The sequence below is a fragment of the Ipomoea triloba genome, chromosome 8 (assembly GCF_003576645.1).
Source record: "Ipomoea triloba cultivar NCNSP0323 chromosome 8, ASM357664v1".
NCBI classification, from domain to species: domain Eukaryota; kingdom Viridiplantae; phylum Streptophyta; class Magnoliopsida; order Solanales; family Convolvulaceae; genus Ipomoea; species Ipomoea triloba.
Genome location: NC_044923.1, coordinates 4,901,462 through 4,919,122, shown reverse-complemented (window position 1 = coordinate 4,919,122; position 17,661 = coordinate 4,901,462). Strand labels below are relative to the sequence as shown.

The window sequence follows — 17,661 nt, the reverse complement described above, 5'->3', positions numbered from 1 at the left end:
CACAACCGCGCAGGAAGATATAACCGCACCTGAACCCTTCCCTATATACAAAATTCACATTTCTTAATTTTGACCCAAACAATTCTATTAGACATCTAAAACGCACTCTAAATATAATGCATTTCCTTTTAGAAAATGCACTGTATAACCCTTTTTTAAATTATGAACAAGAGTAAGTTAGGACAAAAAAGATAGGAATCTCCGCCTCTTAATGAGACAAAATATGAATTTTATACTACTAAGATCTTGTAACCGCCCCCTTAAATAGGAGGGAGCGGTTACAACCGTCCCCTAAATAGGACAAAACGGTTACAACCGCCCTTGACCGTGCCCGGCCTCGCGACCGGACCTACGAATTGACCCGCCGAGCCCTCATGGCCGCCGCCGAGGTCCTATGGCCGAGACCTCGTAGCCGAGCCCCTATGGCCAAGTCCTCATGGCCGAGCTCTCATGGATGAGGCCTCATAGCCGAGCCCTCATGGCCGAGGCCCGTAGCTGAGGCCTTGTCCTAGGGCAGTCCGGGTCAAGCATAGGGCTCAACCTTGGGACTCCGAATCCGCTTGAGTCCTCCTTACTCGTTTTTTTGGCCTGTTTGTTCCATTTTTAATATATCCATCAAAAATAATCTCGAAAAGTAAAATAAAAATTGTGATGAATTTTTAAGTTGTAAAAAAAAAGTGTAACACCGTTAGTTGATCGATGTGGGGCGTTGTTGAACACCATACACACGACCATATAAAAGCACTTTCAAGGGTGCAAAATCCTCACAATCATTACACTACTTCTTCAAGTTTTACAATACAAAATTATACTTTAATTTCCTCCTTAGCTTACTCTACCTTTGACTTCCAACTCCCCTCTATCAATCTATCACCCCCTCTCCCTCCCTCCCTCTCTCTCTCTCTCTCTCTCTCTCTCTCTCTCTCTCTCTCTCTCTCTCTCTCCAAATATTATTTTTATAAGTCAAACACTTTGCTCCCAATCTCCATATATACCCATCCATCCACCCCATATTCCCCGCATTGCTAGAGTAGTGGTGAAGAGATCAGTAAACCACACATACAATCTAAGGCAGGAGAAAAAAGAAACATCATTCGCAATGGCAGGAGACAAGAATCCCATGTATGTGGAGCAGTCCCTAGAGAATGGGGAAATCCAAAAGAATTTCGACGACGACGGGCGACACAAAAGAACCGGTAAAACATTATTATACATAGTATATGTAGTGTACGTGTACGAGGTTGTGTTTTTGTATCTTGTTCGATAATATTGGTTGTTTGTGGGTTTGAATTTGAAGGGACGTTGCTGACGGCGAGTGCCCACATAATCACGGCCGTGATAGGCTCCGGCGTGCTGTCTTTAGCATGGGCTATAGCTCAGCTGGGTTGGGTCGCCGGCCCCGCCGTTCTCATGGCCTTTTCTTTCATCACTTACTTCACCTCCACCTTGCTCGCCGACTGCTACCGCTCTCCCGGCCCTACCGCCGGCAAGAGAAACTATACTTACATGGACGTCGTCCGCTCTCACCTAGGTAAATAAAATCCTATCTCTCATCTTTTCCCAATTATCCCTTAAATTATTCTCTTTTTTACCTGAAACTCTACTCTCAGTCCCTATTCGAGAATATGCACTTGTTTTATGACCTTAGTTAGTAAATGAGAACAAAAAGATAAATCAGTTCAAATTATTCATACTTGACTGATTGAAACAAAAAATAATTAGATTCGAATTTATGACTTTATAATTATATGTTTGTATCCTTAATCGACTTGAATAAAGTTATCCTTAAAAAGTGTAGTTTTATTTTACTATGACCCTGTTAGTCGATAGCTGATTGGGTTAGAAGGTATAATTAGGTGATAACATTAATTGATTGTAAAAGGTGTTTGATAAATTAGTGATTAGTTGATAGTTGTTTGGTATATTTTTTTTTCAAAAGTCTATTTGAAAAAATTACTTTGAGCAACTTTTTAAATTTTATTATAAAATGTTAATTTATCAAGCACGTGTATTGATTTTTTTAACCAAATCAAATAATTAATAGTGATTAAATAAATTAAAATTGACTGATAAACTAACTATTTTTTATTTATCAAATAAGACTAAAATGTTTCTATAACCGTATCTAGAGTTTTCATTTTTATAAGTAGGACAAAAGCGGTTATAGTGTCATGTTTTATAAAATTATTTTATTTTTCTAATGTCGGAGTTTATGAGTCAAAGAGTTACATACGTGGCTGGCTATCAGTGAAACCCATTCCCCAGGTGTGATTAATTCTTAATAAATAAAAAGGATTGAATTAAATTCCTTAAATTCCCAACTACATTTCGATCAGAGGGACAGAGATGAGATATTAATGGGGTGTTTTTGGCATTTAATTTGGTGTTTTTTGAAGGAGGTGTGAAGGTGCAACTCTGTGGGCTGGCTCAGTATGCAAATCTCGTAGGGATTACTATTGGTTACACTATAACTGCATCTATCAGCATGGTGTAAGTTCCCCAAATTACCCCTCCACTTTTTACCTTTCTGCCCTAAAGTTTAGATTTATTCCCTCCACTTTTTCACTCTTTTCCTTTTATTTCCACTCTGTCAATTTAGCATAATATTCCTAATATCATTGTTGCAAAAATCCCGCTAGGCATCGATTAATTGCTGCCTAGATGCTAACCGGCCGTCAAGTGTATCACCATAATCGATGGTCTAGGCCGCTGACCAGTTAAGTGGCCGACTAAGCCGCTTAAGCACCGCCTAGTCTCCTAGGCGTCGACTAGGCCGCTGACCAGTTAGGTGGCCGACTAAGCCGCTTAAGCACCGCCTAGTCTCCTAGGCGTCGACTAGGCCGCTGACCAGTTAGGTGGCCGACTAAGCCGCTTAAGCACCGCCTAGTCTCCTAGGCGTCGACTAGGCCGCTGACCAGTTAGGTGGCCGACTAAGCCGCTTAAGCACCGCCTAGTCTCCTAGGCGTCGACTAGGCCGCTGACCAGTTAGGTGGCCGACTAAGCCGCTTAAGCACCGCCTAGTCTCCTAGGCGTCGACTAGGCCGCTGACCAGTTAGGTGGCCGACTAAGCCGCTTAAGCACCGCCTAGTCTCCTAGGCGTCGACTAGGCCGCTGACCAGTTAGGTGGCCGACTAAGCCGCTTAAGCACCGCCTAGTCTCCTAGGCGTCGACTAGGCCGCTGACCAGTTAGGTGGCCGACTAAGCCGCTTAAGCACCGCCTAGTCTCCTAGGCGTCGACTAGGCCGCTGACCAGTTAGGTGGCCGACTAAGCCGCTTAAGCACCGCCTAGTCTCCTAGGCGTCGACTAGGCCGCTGACCAGTTAGGTGGCCGACTAAGCCGCTTAAGCACCGCCTAGTCTCCTAGGCGTCGACTAGGCCGCTGACCAGTTAGGTGGCCGACTAAGCCGCTTAAGCACCGCCTAGTCTCCTAGGCGTCGACTAGGCCGCTGACCAGTTAGGTGGCCGACTAAGCCGCTTAAGCACCGCCTAGTCTCCTAGGCGTCGACTAGGCCGCTGACCAGTTAGGTGGCCGACTAAGCCGCTTAAGCACCGCCTAGTCTCCTAGGCGTCGACTAGGCCGCTGACCAGTTAGGTGGCCGACTAAGCCGCTTAAGCACCGCCTAGTCTCCTAGGCGTCGACTAGGCCGCTGACCAGTTAGGTGGCCGACTAAGCCGCTTAAGCACCGCCTAGTCTCCTAGGCGTCGACTAGGCCGCTGACCAGTTAGGTGGCCGACTAAGCCGCTTAAGCACCGCCTAGTCTCCTAGGCGTCGACTAGGCCGCTGACCAGTTAGGTGGCCGACTAAGCCGCTTAAGCACCGCCTAGTCTCCTAGGCGTCGACTAGGCCGCTGACCAGTTAGGTGGCCGACTAAGCCGCTTAAGCACCGCCTAGTCTCCTAGGCGTCGACTAGGCCGCTGACCAGTTAGGTGGCCGACTAAGCCGCTTAAGCACCGCCTAGTCTCCTAGGCGTCGACTAGGCCGCTAACCAGTTAGGTGGCCGACTAAGTCGCTTAAGCACCGCCTAGTCTCCTAGGCGTCGACTAGGCCGCCTACGCACCAACTAGGTTAATATTTAATATTTAATATTTTAGTATTAACTATTAAAGTATTAAATAGTTTATAATTATAAAGTCTTAAAAATTAAAATATATATATACAAATTTTTAAAAAATAAAAAATACATAAACGCCTAGGCGGCTGATTAATCTGGGCCTAGGAGTTTTCCGAGAACCCCGATTAATCCCCGCCTAGGAGTTTTCCGAGAACTTGATGAGCGTCTAGCGATTTTTTTAATCATGCCTAATATATTAAAAAAAATTCCGTAAATATCTTACATAACTATATATATTTATTAGTTGTTTGTAAATTGATCGATTAAAAAACAATATTATGAGAGAAATTTAGACCGACAAAGGAATTGAAGAATATAGCATCAATTTCTATTCTTTATTATGTAGTTTACAAGATAGGGCTATTAAAACCATACACTACTTCTATAACACTGACAATATAATTACTAACATTTTAAAAGATATTAACTTTGTTGTAAGCAACGATACTGCCAAGCACGTGATATTGTTTTATCACCTCGAATTATTTATTATTTTGTTTTATATATACATACTAAAAACAACTAAAAGTTACAACTTTTAAATGATACATAATAATAATAATAATAATAATAATAATAATAATAATAATAAATATTATTAATTGATATATTGATTTTGAGATGGTATTGATGGCAGGGCGGTGAGAAAGTCAAACTGCTACCATAGATACGGTCATGAGGCGGCGTGTGCGATATCGAACTATCCATTCATGATAATATTTGCGGGAATCCAGATTGTTCTCAGCCAGATTCCTAATTTCCATGAATTATCATGGCTCTCTATTCTCGCAGCTGTCATGTCTTTCGCTTATTCATCTATTGGCCTTGCCCTATCCATTGCTAAGGTCGCAGGTATACATCTAAACCACCAAATCTAACGCATCCACTTCACCTGCATGCCCATCCCTATTGTAGGCTTAATATATACCACATACATCTGCGCCAAAAATTATAAGGGGGTGTGGTAAATAACTGTTAGCTGATTGGATTAATGTGTTTGATTAGTTGATACTTGATAGTATTAGTTGATTGTAAAAAGATGATTGATAAATTAAGTGTTAGCGGATACCTGATCACATTTAAAATGACTTTTTCAAAAAGCTGCTTTAAGCAGTTTTTTGAATTTTAGTGTTTTGAAGCAATGAGTAGTTACAAAAGACTAATTAATCAAAACACTTATATTAGTTGTTTGACCAAGTCAAACTGTTAATAGTAGTCAATAAGTCAAAATTAGTTGATAAACTAACTATGTTACCAAATAAGACCTATAGGCTATAACTAGTAGCCTAGCGGGTTATAGTTAGCTAGTATTGGACTTGGCCTTTCACCAGCTTTTGTCCAACGATTCCCCCTCCTCCGTTCTCAACACTATACAATTGAATTTACTATTGTTGTGATTCGAATTCATGACTTGGCTCTAATATTGTTAGATCAGACGCTTACGTCAAAAGCTATAGGCTATAACTAATAGGAAAGACGTAATTTTATTTCCTTAAATTATCATATTTTTCATAGACAGAGTGTTAAATTAAACTTCTTGATCGTATAGACCTCTTCTCAATAAGAGTTTTTGTAGTGTTTTGTGGTGATTAATTATATGAATTAATGAGAATATATAATTTTGGTGTTGTGAAGTTCATGGGAGGCATGTAAGTACAAGCTTGACAGGGGTGACAATAGGGGTTGATGTATCAGGGAGTGAGAAAGTGTGGAGAAGCTTCCAAGCCATTGGTGATATTGCTTTTGCCTATGCTTACTCAACCGTCCTCATCGAGATACAGGCAAGCCTTTCACCCTCACCCTACTACTTATCCTTTACCAAAATTTTTACCATCTCAGTATTTTTTATAAAATTCTACTACAAGCCTACAAGATATAACTTTCCATAATTATAATAAATAATTTTGTGGTCTAGTGGCACGAATGGACTCTCTCAAATAGGAACAGTTTTATAATGGTGGAAATATTAAATTTTTAAAAAATGCGTCTATATACATACATACATATATGTGTGTGCGCGCGCGCGCGCGTTCAAATGTGGCCGGGCCTTCTCTTGCGATTGGTGCGATTCGCACCACTCAATGTTAAAAAATACACCACTATGAAAATACACAAAAATACCAAAAAATACACCACACCCAAAATAATACACCATAACTCCCCTGTCCCTAATGGTGCATTTGCTAACGCTGTGTGGTGTATATTTGTATATCTAGTGATTTGTTTTTTGGTGATGTCTACCAAATGATGCATATTTGGGTGATTCATTTTCTAACATTGAGTGATGTATATTTGTATACATAGTAGTGCGGCAGCACTGACCGCACGTTAAGGGGCGGCCACACCTGATTATGGCCCTATTATATATATATATATATATAGAAGGTAGCCACATATATAGTCTTGCAGCGTAATTATTAGAATTTATATATGAGGTGGTGCATGCATGAAACTTCGCTATATATAGATCTTGAACATCTTTTGTAACGTGAGGTGCATTTTTACTTAGGTCCACGTAATTTTAAAAAATCATAAATAACAATGACACATCGTGTGAATGAAACGAAGATGCTGTTTGATCTGAAAGTCTGATTAGTTTATTGGAACGGACAAAGATCACTTTATTATTTAATTAATGTTATACGGAGTAACTTATAAGTCTACTTGAAGAATTAATATTGAAGAAAATTTGGGCTTTCCAATATTGGAAAATTACGAGCGAGGTTATTTAACTCAAAAGTACAAATGAATTAATAAAGTTAGTTAATAAGTAAATGGTCGGTCACGATATTAATTAGTGAAAATTACATTAGATAATTATTTTCTTGCATAGGTGGAATTTTCTCACCCTAAAGGGCTATTTGGTTCACGGATTGTTATCACTTTAAATTAGAAGGATAAACTTTTTTGTCAACAACTCAATTTGTAATTAATGTTTTGCTAGTTTGATTGTTTAGAGGAATTATATCTATTTGACTATTTTGCTATACCTAACGTGTTCGTTCTCACAGAAAGTAAATATTTTTATTTACTAGTCGTCAATTTGTTGAGACTCAAATAAATAAGTCTTGTTTTTCAAAAAAAAAATTAAATAAATCTTATCTCGCAGGATGTGAATATAAGTGGGACTGTGTAATTCTTCATTATGGACGTTTTCATATATCATAGATGGACCACTAGTTTTGGTTTGTTGGGCCACCAAATGGTATGGCCTTTTTCACTAGATGTTATGGACGTGCTCGATCTTATCACAACTTTGATCTGATGCAGTGGACGGATATGGTGATCTACGTGGGCCCCTACATATTTAACAACATACACAACACATGAGTGTTTGGCAATGGATACACCAAACTTTTGTGGCTAAGTTTTTATGAAAATTTTGGTCTAAGTAACATCCTCTTTTTACCTATGACTAGACGACAGCATAACGATTAATACTTATCGAGTCATTGTTACAACCGGGGCAAGCTATAGTGGCTTGTACGCGAGGCTATGGTTGGAAATAGATAAGCCAAACGATTAGTACTTATCGAGTCATTGTTACAACCCGGGCTATAGTGGCTTGTACGCGAGGCTATGGTTCGAAACAGTTATGCCAATTAGAGTTTTTGTCCATAGTAGTGGCAAAAGGAGACAAATATGTTAAAATAGGGGACCAATTGATAATGGTTAAGGACATGCGTGATAATTGAAATGTTAGGAAATACCGGAATGGGAGTTATAGCATGACCAACCAGATTAGTAGAGTGTTTGAAATGAGTCGCGAAAATTTAAAAGTTGAATCCAGTTAGACCCGAGTAATCGGATTCTTTCTGCTTGAAACTAACTAATCCAACTGAGTTTTGATCCTTTCTGCTTGAAACTAACTAATCCAACTGAGTTTTGATCGGTCTTCATGAGATCTAGTAAAAGATGAAATAATGGGTCAAAATGTGATTGCAGGACACATTGAGATCACACCCACCAGAAAACAAGGTAATGAAGAAAGCATCTGGGGTTGGAGTGACCACAACCACAATGTTCTATGTCCTATGTGGTTGCCTTGGCTACGCCGCGTTTGGAAACAATGCTCCCGGCAACTTCCTCACCGGTTTCGGCTTCTACGAGCCCTTCTGGCTGATCGACTTCGCCAACGTCTGCATCGCCATCCATCTCATCGGAGCTTACCAGGTAACACACACACAGTTCATTGATCATATGCGGTTTAGTGTTTTCCAGTAGCATTTACTTGTCTGCAACAATGATCTGATGAACTCATGAATCTAACCTCTCTGTTTCCAGGTTTTTTGCCAACCAATATTCAGCTTCGTCGAGTCTCGCTGCAGACAGAGATGGCCAGACAACAAATTCATAACCACAGAATATGATGTGAATGTTCCGTGCTTCGGCACTTACTCCATCAACTTCTTCAGGCTGGTGTGGAGATCATGTTATGTCATAGTCACAGCCGTGGTCGCAATGATATTCCCATTCTTCAACGACTTCTTGGGGCTGATTGGGGCAGCCTCGTTCTATCCACTCACCGTCTACTTTCCGATTGAGATGCACATCGCGCAGGCCAAGATCCCCAAGTACTCGTTCAGATGGATATGGCTGAAGATCCTGAGCTGGACTTGCCTCGTTGTATCGCTCGTCGCTGCTGCTGGATCCATTCAAGGGCTCGCGTCTGATGTCAAGACATACAAACCTTTCAAAGCTCAATGAGTAGCCGAACAAAGTAATGAACTTGTGAAAATGTAATGTATGTTATGAAATAAGTTAAGAACTAGCTAGTTCATTGGTAGTGAACTGCAATGTAGTGATTTTCAAAAAATTTATTATGCAATGTGAAATTTATGGAAGGGTTAAGCAGAACTTGCCATAAGTTCCAATTAAGAATGATTCAATACAAAGGAAAGATCATCTAAGCTATTTGTTTCATACACCACAAAACTTACAGGAGTTACAGCATGAATATATTATAGGATTAAGCACTTACTACTATGGTAAAGCTAATAGTGGATTAAGCACTTACTACTACGCTAAAGCTAATAGTGGAGGCGAAACTATATTTTTCTGTGTGTAACAACCAGCATCAGCGGGTAGTAGAGGTGTCAACGGGCAGGTTTGGGCCAGCCCGATCTGGCCCACCATTGGCTCGTTTAGTTTTGCCCAGTCCAATTAGATTTCGGACCGGGGTTAGCCCGGTCCAAAAAATAAAAATTAAAGTCCGGCTCAGTCCATAGCCCGAAAATTTTTAATAAATATTAAAAATTATATATCAACTCATTTAAGTTATGTTTTATTTCTAAATTAGCTTTACAGGTTTACTGTTTACATATTCATTGGACTTCGGACTAGCCCGTCCATTTGACACCTCCAGCTGGTAGTGGTAGCAAGATTCTGGACTTGGGCATTCAGGCCTCCGCCCAATAAAATGAATATATGAATTCAGATGTGACCTAAATGATTTCAATGGTCTAAAAGGAAAAGTAGAAGCTTTACACATAAATGATAACAAATTCTGAAGTCAAGGAAGGAAATGAATGTACCTTCATCTCAAAAGGAACCTAGATGTAAATGTGTAAACCACAGCAGAACATTCGAATCATGGCTGCCAAACAACTGAAAGCCACAAAGCAAATTTGTTAAATGCAAAAGTAACCAGATAGAGATTTCTTCTTCTGTATCACCTATCCACAGCCATTTGGTATAAGATGAGATCAATCTTTTCTATTTTATATACGTGTGCACTTCAGCAATATGTTGTAGACAGAGCCTTAAACAAAGCCACAACCAGAAATCCATCAGAAGCTGGAAGCATTTCTTAGGTTGAAAAGTAATTGTTCAACTTAGTAAATAACTTATTCACATTAAACATTCCATGCAACATATCATATATTCATATAAGGAGTAAAATATGGGTACCTGTTCATGAAAGTATTGCATAATGGAGGAATATAAAACCATAAGGAAATTTGCATTTAGTCTTCAAGAAGGAAATAAAAGTCAATGAGATGGAAACTTTAACAAAACGGCCACAAATCATGGGCTCATTGTAAATTTGGAGTTCTATAATACATGCTAGCTAATCCAGGAAGAGTTATGGGACCAAACTAGTAACGAATTCCAGACCCTTCCATCTCCTACCCAAAAATTCATTAAATTTGAACTATCAAAAGCATCCTAGTTTTTGTTTTAAGGTTCTGTGACAACAAAATCCATGTTTCACTGCTCAAACAAGCCCTTCAAGAAATACTGAAATGTCGTCCAGTCCATGAGGTGCCGGGAGATTCATGACAGTTTGTGTTAGTTCCCAGCAGTAGGTGGAGAATGATTTGATTTAAACCATAAATTATGGGTTTTGCATTCGCCAGTCACCATAGATCCCCTTCAGCTCTGTTGGAAGTATTATTAGAACAAATTGAGTCTTATACGATAACAAGTGTTCGAATACAAAATGACTGCTACAAATCGCCTCAAACACACAGACTATTTAAAGCTTACTATCTGCAAGATCAGGATATTACCTTAGTATCAAAAATCATGCTGCTTCTGTCTCAAGCATCACAAATGCCTGAATAAGAGACTGCGCAGCATTTGTTTGCTCAGGTGTTCCAGATATAATTATCATAGCCTCTGTTGCTCCAGGCTTGGGATCATTAATGATAACTTTTGCATCAGAAATCTAGCAAAGTACAAACTTAAGGCTATTAACCCTTCTCGCTAAAGGAGACTTATCAAATAAAAGAAGTGACTAAGATAGTTATTTGGAAATCAAATGCCAGCTTCATAATGTAAAATTAAAATCAAATTCAAGGAGATGCTCCCACCACCCACCCCCAAAAAATAATAAATTAATGGGAAAAGGATCAAATAGGCCCTTAAACTTTACACGAAAGTGCAATTAAGCCCTTCAACTTTGAAAAGGTACAATTAAACATTTGAACTTCTCATTTTGGTGCATATAAACCCAATAACCGGTCATCCACCAGGAATGACTGGTTATTAGGTTTCCGGTGAAAATTCCGACAAAAATTTCGGCGACGGCTACCGGTGACTGCCATATATTGAAGAAAAAAAGAAATTGACCAGTGATTTTGTACTCTATTCTCTCGTTCGTGAGGGTTCTATCATGGAGGCGATGGAATTGGCCACGACGATGGCAGATAGACCATGGCGGTGGTTGAATTGATTCTCTAGACATTTTCTTCTACAAAAAATCCCAACTGCTTTAGGATTTAGATTGGTGATTTTGACCTATTCTCTCTTGCATGAGAGATTTAACTGGTTCTTTCTTTCCTTTTTCAATTCCTACATGTTCTGTGTATTTTTAGTTGATTTTCTAGTGGCCTTGCTTTGTTGTTTGACTATTTTTCTCAGATTTGGCGTGTCCAGCTCTAGATCTGCGATCTGAATTTTGGTCGTCCACCTTAGACGACGACGCTAAAACCCCATTGACCACACCAAGCGACGATTTGACTCAGGCAAGTGGGAATGGACTGCTCACCATTATCGTGGAGAGCCGTGGACTGCCTACGACGACCGACGAGGGGTAAGACTAGAGATCCAACCTTCGATTCATCTAATTTTATGTGTTTGGAAGAGACCAATCAGTCAGCTTCTCCCCTGGAGAAGACCAATCAGCGCCAACTGGAAAGCCAGTCGTCTTCTCCGGTGGATAAGGCAACCGTTCAGTTGCCGGCGGTTGGTTTTTTTCTTTAAATCGCAGCGATGAATGGTGGTCAGGGCAGTCAACGGAGGATAACGATGGTCAACGGTGAAAATTTTACCGTTAACCTATTGGTAATGGGTAAATCGGACTTATTTGATTCATTTTGATAAGTTTGAGTGTTTAATTGAACTTTTTTAAAGTTCAAGGGTTTAATTGCACTTTCATGTAAAGTTTAGGGGCCTATTTGACCCTTTTCTCTAAATTAATTAATAATAATAAGGAAAGAAAAACAAAAGAAAAAGATCCAGAACTAAGAATTGCACCTCACATATTTGTCTGAGACATCCCCCACCATCCCCATAGATTTCAGGAACAACAGAACGAGGAACAACTACTTCCACCTTGGTGCTAGTTATAATAGCTGGACTTCCCCTGAAATGATAAGATTTAATGTTACTCCCATATATAAAAGAATTAGAAGTAATGATGGAAAACTAAAACTAAATACTGCTAAAGGCAAAAAAAGGAGCAAAAAGTGCTGTGTGTGTAGAAGCACAAACCCTCCAAATCCACCAATTCTTCTCTGGGGACCTGCTGCATAGTCAGGCATGCCCATTGGACCACCACCATCAATCAGTCCCTGCATGCCAGTTCAGAGATTTAGAAAGATAATAATAAGTTAATAACTATTTACCATTTTAGCATATTGTGCCTTTTGTTATTCAACAATATAATAAGAACAGTTCAAATGTATTTTCCACAAGTCATCAACCTTATAAAAGCAACAGGGGGTATGCACCACTAGAAACACAATTCAGCTAAAGAGTAAAGATGTTCACTAATTAATAGGAATAATTAAAGAAGGATCACTTAAAATGGTATTGAACGTTGATACCTGGGGAACCCAAGGTCCAGAAGATGGCATCCGTTCAGAAACAGGAGGTCGGACGCCTGACCGGTGAAAATTAGGCATAAAAGGAGGACGATCATCATGTGGATGGAAACCACCACGTGGAGGCAGGCCTCCAATGCCATCAAACTGGTGAAATGGTGGACCCATACTAGGATACATTCCAGCAGGAGAAAGTTCCCTCCTTCCCCGGTATGAAGGAAGAGGAATATGGTCCAGAAAGCGAGGATTTGTCGGTCGATTCATAGAAGGAAACGCATCACGAAAGAAATGCTCCTGCAATCTTGAGGTTATCTGAAAAAGAGCCTCTTGAACTGTATCAAATTCACCATTTACCTGCAACAGAGAAGCACAAAAAATTAAGGTCCAGCGCCAGTGAAAGCCATATTTCACCCTCATGTTCCCATTTGAGACCCAGTATGAAGCAGGATAAGACCAAATTAAATGGGAAATGTGTGAATAAGGACTTATTAATTTTAAAAAAACTAGTAAGCCTCTTAGGCAGGAAAAATAAAATAAAATAAACCAAAACATAAACTCATCTCCCATAGTACCATGCACTGTTGCAAAAATCGCGCCTAGGCAATACGCATAGGAGTTAGGACAGCCGTCTAGCGTATAACCATAATCGGTGGTCTAGGCGGCTGCCTAGTCGGCCAGTTAGCTATTGTTCCATTTTTTAAAAAATGGGTTATTTCACTCAAAGCGGCGTCGTTTTGAGCGAAATAACCCTAAATCGTTCAAACCCTAGATGTTTTTTAGGTTAATATTTAATATTTTAGTATTATCTATTAAAGTATTAAATAGTTTATAATTATCAAGTCTTCAAAATATTTTTTTAACAAATTTAACAAATTTTTAAAAATTAAATAAAATTAAAAAAATACATGTTGGCGCCCAAGGAGTGCCTAGCGATTTTTTCAACCATGGTCCCATGCCTTTTTTTTTTTTGAAAAATGGTCCCATGCCTAATCACCTGAACTACTTCCTCATTCTCAGAAGCACAATTTGGTGTTTGATCCTTCCCCAGAATACGAATATAAGCACCAGTTGATTTCCTCATTTCAGCAATAATAGAACCACCTTTGCCCAAAAGGCATCCAATTTGATTAGAGGAGACAAGAAGTTTTGCTAGCATTGTGTTGTCCTTGCTTTCAGGTAGAGCCCTAAAAATTCTGGACTGTACACGAAGGACAGCATCTTGTGGAGGAGATATCCTATCATGTGGATGCTGCATGAATAGAACAAATGTAAATATTTGTTTCCTTGTATCATCAACTGATAAATTTTAGGAATACAATTATGGAGAGCTCAAGTAAAGTTAATCTCCAAACCAACTTCACCAGAAAGAGAAGAAAAGAAAATCAAAGAACCATAAGCATCATAGGTCAAAATCAACACTGTAGCTGCTCATGAGCTCTTATATAGTTCTTTGATAGCCTCATGTATTGTTTTCTAGACTTAGATAAGTCAGTATTATTTAGGTAGGAATGTGCCAAACCCATCATTATAGCTGAAGATTTTATTGGGAAAAGAAAAATAAAGCAGCAGTTTTAAGTCATACCACCGAACCAGATATGGCAATAATCCGATCTTCAGAATCAGCTGCACCTTCTAGAACTTGGATCTCACAGCCAGTCTCATGTTGAATTGTCTTGATTATACTCCCTCCTTTTCCAATTACGCCTCCCACTTTTTCATCAGGACAAAGTAATCGGAAAGTTAAGGCATCCTGAGGAGGATTCATTTGGCCACGAAATCCAGTTTCACCATCATGATATCCAGTAGAATAAGGAGGTCTTGGTCCATTGAAAGGATTATTTGGTCGAGGTTGTGAATCCTGGCTAGAAAAGCGATGGCCAAACGGTTGAGAAGAGGGCCCACTTGCATTGGCTGGCAAAGGATCTTGCTCCAGAGGGGAGCTTTCAAGAAGTTGTTGAGAAATAGACTCAATAGCTTTCTTAACAGCACCATGTTGCCCAGAAATCTGTAATAAAACACAGAACCATATAAGTTCATTTATTCCGGACAACTTACTGCTACCTGGAAATGACAGTCAATGCACAGAAACTTGAACTGAGTCTTCTGATAGATTAATATACCACATCTGGGAGGTAGCCAACATGATGACCACAAATATAAGCAAATTCAAAATTAAAGAAAAAGAAATGCAGGTAATTTTCAGCTCAGCAATCAGCACTGCCTAATGCATATCAGGAAAAACCAATGATTTCAATTTAAATCAAGCTATTTCATTTCTCAAAAATATATTTAAAGACCACAAGTAAAATGCACAAGAGAAAGTATAGAGTATGCACTTCAGATCATTGAAGCTTCCACAGATTTGTCCAATAATTCATGAACAAGACTGATATTCTTAGCACAATGCAAAGGTTCTTTATTATCATGTTAACTGTTGTTCAACTAAAACCAAACATTAGAATATCATCACAAATAAGTTATAAATCCCCACAAATTTATACAACCGCGACATTGTCATAAATTTTCTACATGATAAGAAAATGTTACCATAGTTCTGTTTATTACTATTGTTATAAAATGCTCTACTTTTGGGATAGCTTCTATGTGAATCTAGCCTTAAAACTACAGGAAAAAAAAAATCACCTGAACAAGATCATCAGATGAAGAAGCACAAAGAGGAAGTTTCTCCCTTGCAAGAATGTGTATCTCAGCCCCGCTCTCAGACGAAATCTGCTTTAAGACACTACCACCTTTCCCCATCAAGCAGTTCACTTGGCTGCTGAATATGAGCAACCTTAAAGTTAAAAAGGAAGAATTATTACCCTCATCATCTCCCCTGTCCTTCTCCAAATCTTCTTTAACCATTCTTTCAAATAAGCACAACAGAGCTTCCTGAATAGCTGAAATTTCTCTTCTCAATTTGGAGTCTTCAACCTCAGCAGACTGTTTACTTTGGCCATTGCCATCATTTTCAGCCAACTCATTGTCCGTATCTTTTGTGTCAGTTTCCTCAACCTTGGCCTCATGCTGCTCAGATCCTGCTCCATCTTTATCACCCGAACCTAAAACAACAACCACTCTCTCATCACATCCAGGGATAGCTTCCTCAACCCGAACCTGTGCACCAGTTGCCTGACCTATTTCAGGAAGGATGTTGCCATCTTCCCCAATGATAAATCCAATTCTTGAAACAGGACAGAGGACACGGAGAAACTTGCTTGGAGCAGATGTCTTCAATGGTGATTTCTCTGAACCTAAACCAGCTGATTTTTGCCACTTTCCTCTGTCATTAGTTTCTGTAATGCTTCGATCATATGGTCTCTTAGAAGGTGTTAACTTTACTGACATGTCTAGATAATCTACAAAAGCAAGTAGTAAACCATTAGATAGGTAAACAAAGATAAAATAAGATCAGATACTTTAAACCAAAGACAGAGCACACCTATAATCTATAAACAAACTACTACTTATCCAAAAATTGCATATCAATGCGCTCAAATTTGTATGCCAAGCCCTAGAAAATTGGTCATTTAGGGTTTGGTAAACATGCACAATCGTAGTAAATTTAGCAGAACGAAACAGATAACTCAAAGCAAAGCCACAAGCAAAAATTGGAGTCTAAAGACGACGATAGGATGTAAGATTAAAGGAGCTACTTGCCTTTGTGCTGCCTGCGTGCCAACTTGATCCTTCAGTCCTTGAGAGAGATTGAAATGCAGAATTGAGGAAGAGCTCCTGAGAGTGAAGGAAATCTAGGGTTATTTTGTGTTTTATTTGTTTTTTATATTTTAATAAAATTGATAACAAAGGTTTCCCACTTTGTCGGATTATATTTGGACCCACGACCTCACCTCGGCTTATGATAAGATGACAAATTATGCTATGGACTCGGGTCTACATTTGTCCATCTTATAAGGTGGACCCATGTCCATATTCATAATTTGAAAACCTTACAAGGTGGACCTATGTCATGTTCACAATTTTAGAACTCGTCCATAATTTTAGAACTCTATATTTACCATTTTTAACTCTATATTCACAATTTTGTTATATAAATTTAAAAATTGTGTTATACTATTGAATATAGAGTACTAATATACAGTTATGTAATTGTGAATATACACTTCAAAAATTATGAATATAGAGTTCAAAAATTGTGAACATAGAGTTCAAAAACTGTGAACATTAAGTTCTCAAATTGTAAACATGGACTTGGGTCCATCTTGGTCCATGGCATAACAACCGAGACAAGTCAGGCCGTAAAGTCCCGTTCTTGGCCCATGATAAGGCATTTTTATGCACAACGAGCGCAATTCAAACTACTAATGTTCATTACTGGCATCAAATTTCTATCCTACCATTAAAAGTAAATCTTAAGTGAGTATTCTCATTCACTTGATCAATTCAATGTTACCATTTGTTTAAGATTTGTCCTTTGGACAGTGAGTTCTTATTTTATTTTTATTTAGTTAATTGCCAAGGACTTTGTGGTTCAGTCAAACCCTTATTTTTATGCGGGAGGTGGTGCGTTCGAGCCTCAGTGGAGTCAATACTGACTCTTGTGCTTTAATAGGTTGAGAAAGTAGTTATGAACAGATACTGCATTGTAATAGAGTTAGTAGTATTAAAAAAAAATTATTTAGTTAATTATAGATCAAAAATCAAAATAATCACACTTTTTTATTTATAATTTTATTTCATGTCAACGGGTATCCTACTATTGTAGGACATGTAATGGATGTTTTTACAACTATATAATTGAAATTATAAATAAAAAAAAATCATGATACATGACTTTTTTTTAAAATTGTGAAATAATTACACAATAGATTAATGCCAATAAAATTAACTAGAAAGATATGTACATAATATGTTAATATAATTATAATAATTGAAATTAGCAAAAGGTTTAACATCTATTTAGAGCATATTATTTTAGTAATGGTTAACTTACCCTAGTAATGCACATCAAAATTCATCAAAAAACTTGTTTTGGAGCA

The 17,661-nt window shown here is 38.7% G+C and overlaps 2 protein-coding genes across 3 annotated transcripts; one reads left to right on the top strand and one right to left on the bottom strand.

Annotated features, from left to right (window-relative positions):
- The first annotated feature begins 870 nt into the window (after positions 1 to 870).
- Positions 871 to 8,969, top strand: LOC116027930 (amino acid permease 6-like). Its single transcript, XM_031269713.1, has 7 exons — positions 871 to 1,196; positions 1,298 to 1,531; positions 2,397 to 2,490; positions 4,750 to 4,964; positions 5,748 to 5,893; positions 8,058 to 8,285; positions 8,397 to 8,969. The coding sequence occupies exons 1-7, from the start codon at positions 1,100 to 1,102 to the stop codon at positions 8,817 to 8,819; spliced, it is 1,437 nt and encodes a 478-aa protein (XP_031125573.1). The 5' UTR covers positions 871 to 1,099; the 3' UTR covers positions 8,820 to 8,969.
- Positions 7,820 to 16,429, bottom strand: LOC116027929 (KH domain-containing protein HEN4-like). 2 transcript variants are annotated; one of them, XR_004100026.1, is made up of 10 exons: positions 16,322 to 16,429; positions 15,305 to 16,020; positions 14,244 to 14,666; positions 13,656 to 13,910; positions 12,665 to 13,015; positions 12,330 to 12,409; positions 12,093 to 12,201; positions 10,625 to 10,782; positions 9,647 to 9,719; positions 7,820 to 8,781 (listed from the first exon to the last, which is right to left on the bottom strand). XR_004100026.1 is itself a non-coding variant. In XM_031269712.1 (9 exons), the coding sequence occupies exons 2-8, from the start codon at positions 16,007 to 16,009 to the stop codon at positions 10,639 to 10,641; spliced, it is 2,067 nt and encodes a 688-aa protein (XP_031125572.1). In that variant the 5' UTR covers positions 16,010 to 16,020; positions 16,322 to 16,429; the 3' UTR covers positions 10,050 to 10,493; positions 10,625 to 10,638. The 2 variants fall into 2 exon arrangements, 1 of the variants encoding a protein (XP_031125572.1); XM_031269712.1 differs by lacking the exons at positions 7,820 to 8,781; positions 9,647 to 9,719 and adding an exon at positions 10,050 to 10,493.
- Between the last annotated feature and the right edge of the window lie 1,232 nt (positions 16,430 to 17,661).

Excerpts from the sequence above, each read along its gene's own strand:
- LOC116027930 (XM_031269713.1), top strand. The coding sequence starts at position 1,100 with ATGGCAGGAGACAAGAATCCCATGTATGTGGAGCAGTCCCTAGAGAAT. Across the intron at positions 2,491-4,749 it reads ACTGCATCTATCAGCATGGT|GGCGGTGAGAAAGTCAAACT; the intron begins GTAAGTTCCCCA and ends TATTGATGGCAG. Across the intron at positions 8,286-8,396 it reads ATCTCATCGGAGCTTACCAG|GTTTTTTGCCAACCAATATT; the intron begins GTAACACACACA and ends CTCTGTTTCCAG.
- LOC116027929 (XM_031269712.1), bottom strand. The coding sequence starts at position 16,009 with ATGTCAGTAAAGTTAACACCTTCTAAGAGACCATATGATCGAAGCATT. Across the intron at positions 14,667-15,304 it reads CATCTGATGATCTTGTTCAG|ATTTCTGGGCAACATGGTGC; the intron begins GTGATTTTTTTT and ends GTTTTATTACAG. Across the intron at positions 12,410-12,664 it reads CTGGACCTTGGGTTCCCCAG|GGACTGATTGATGGTGGTGG; the intron begins GTATCAACGTTC and ends ACTGGCATGCAG.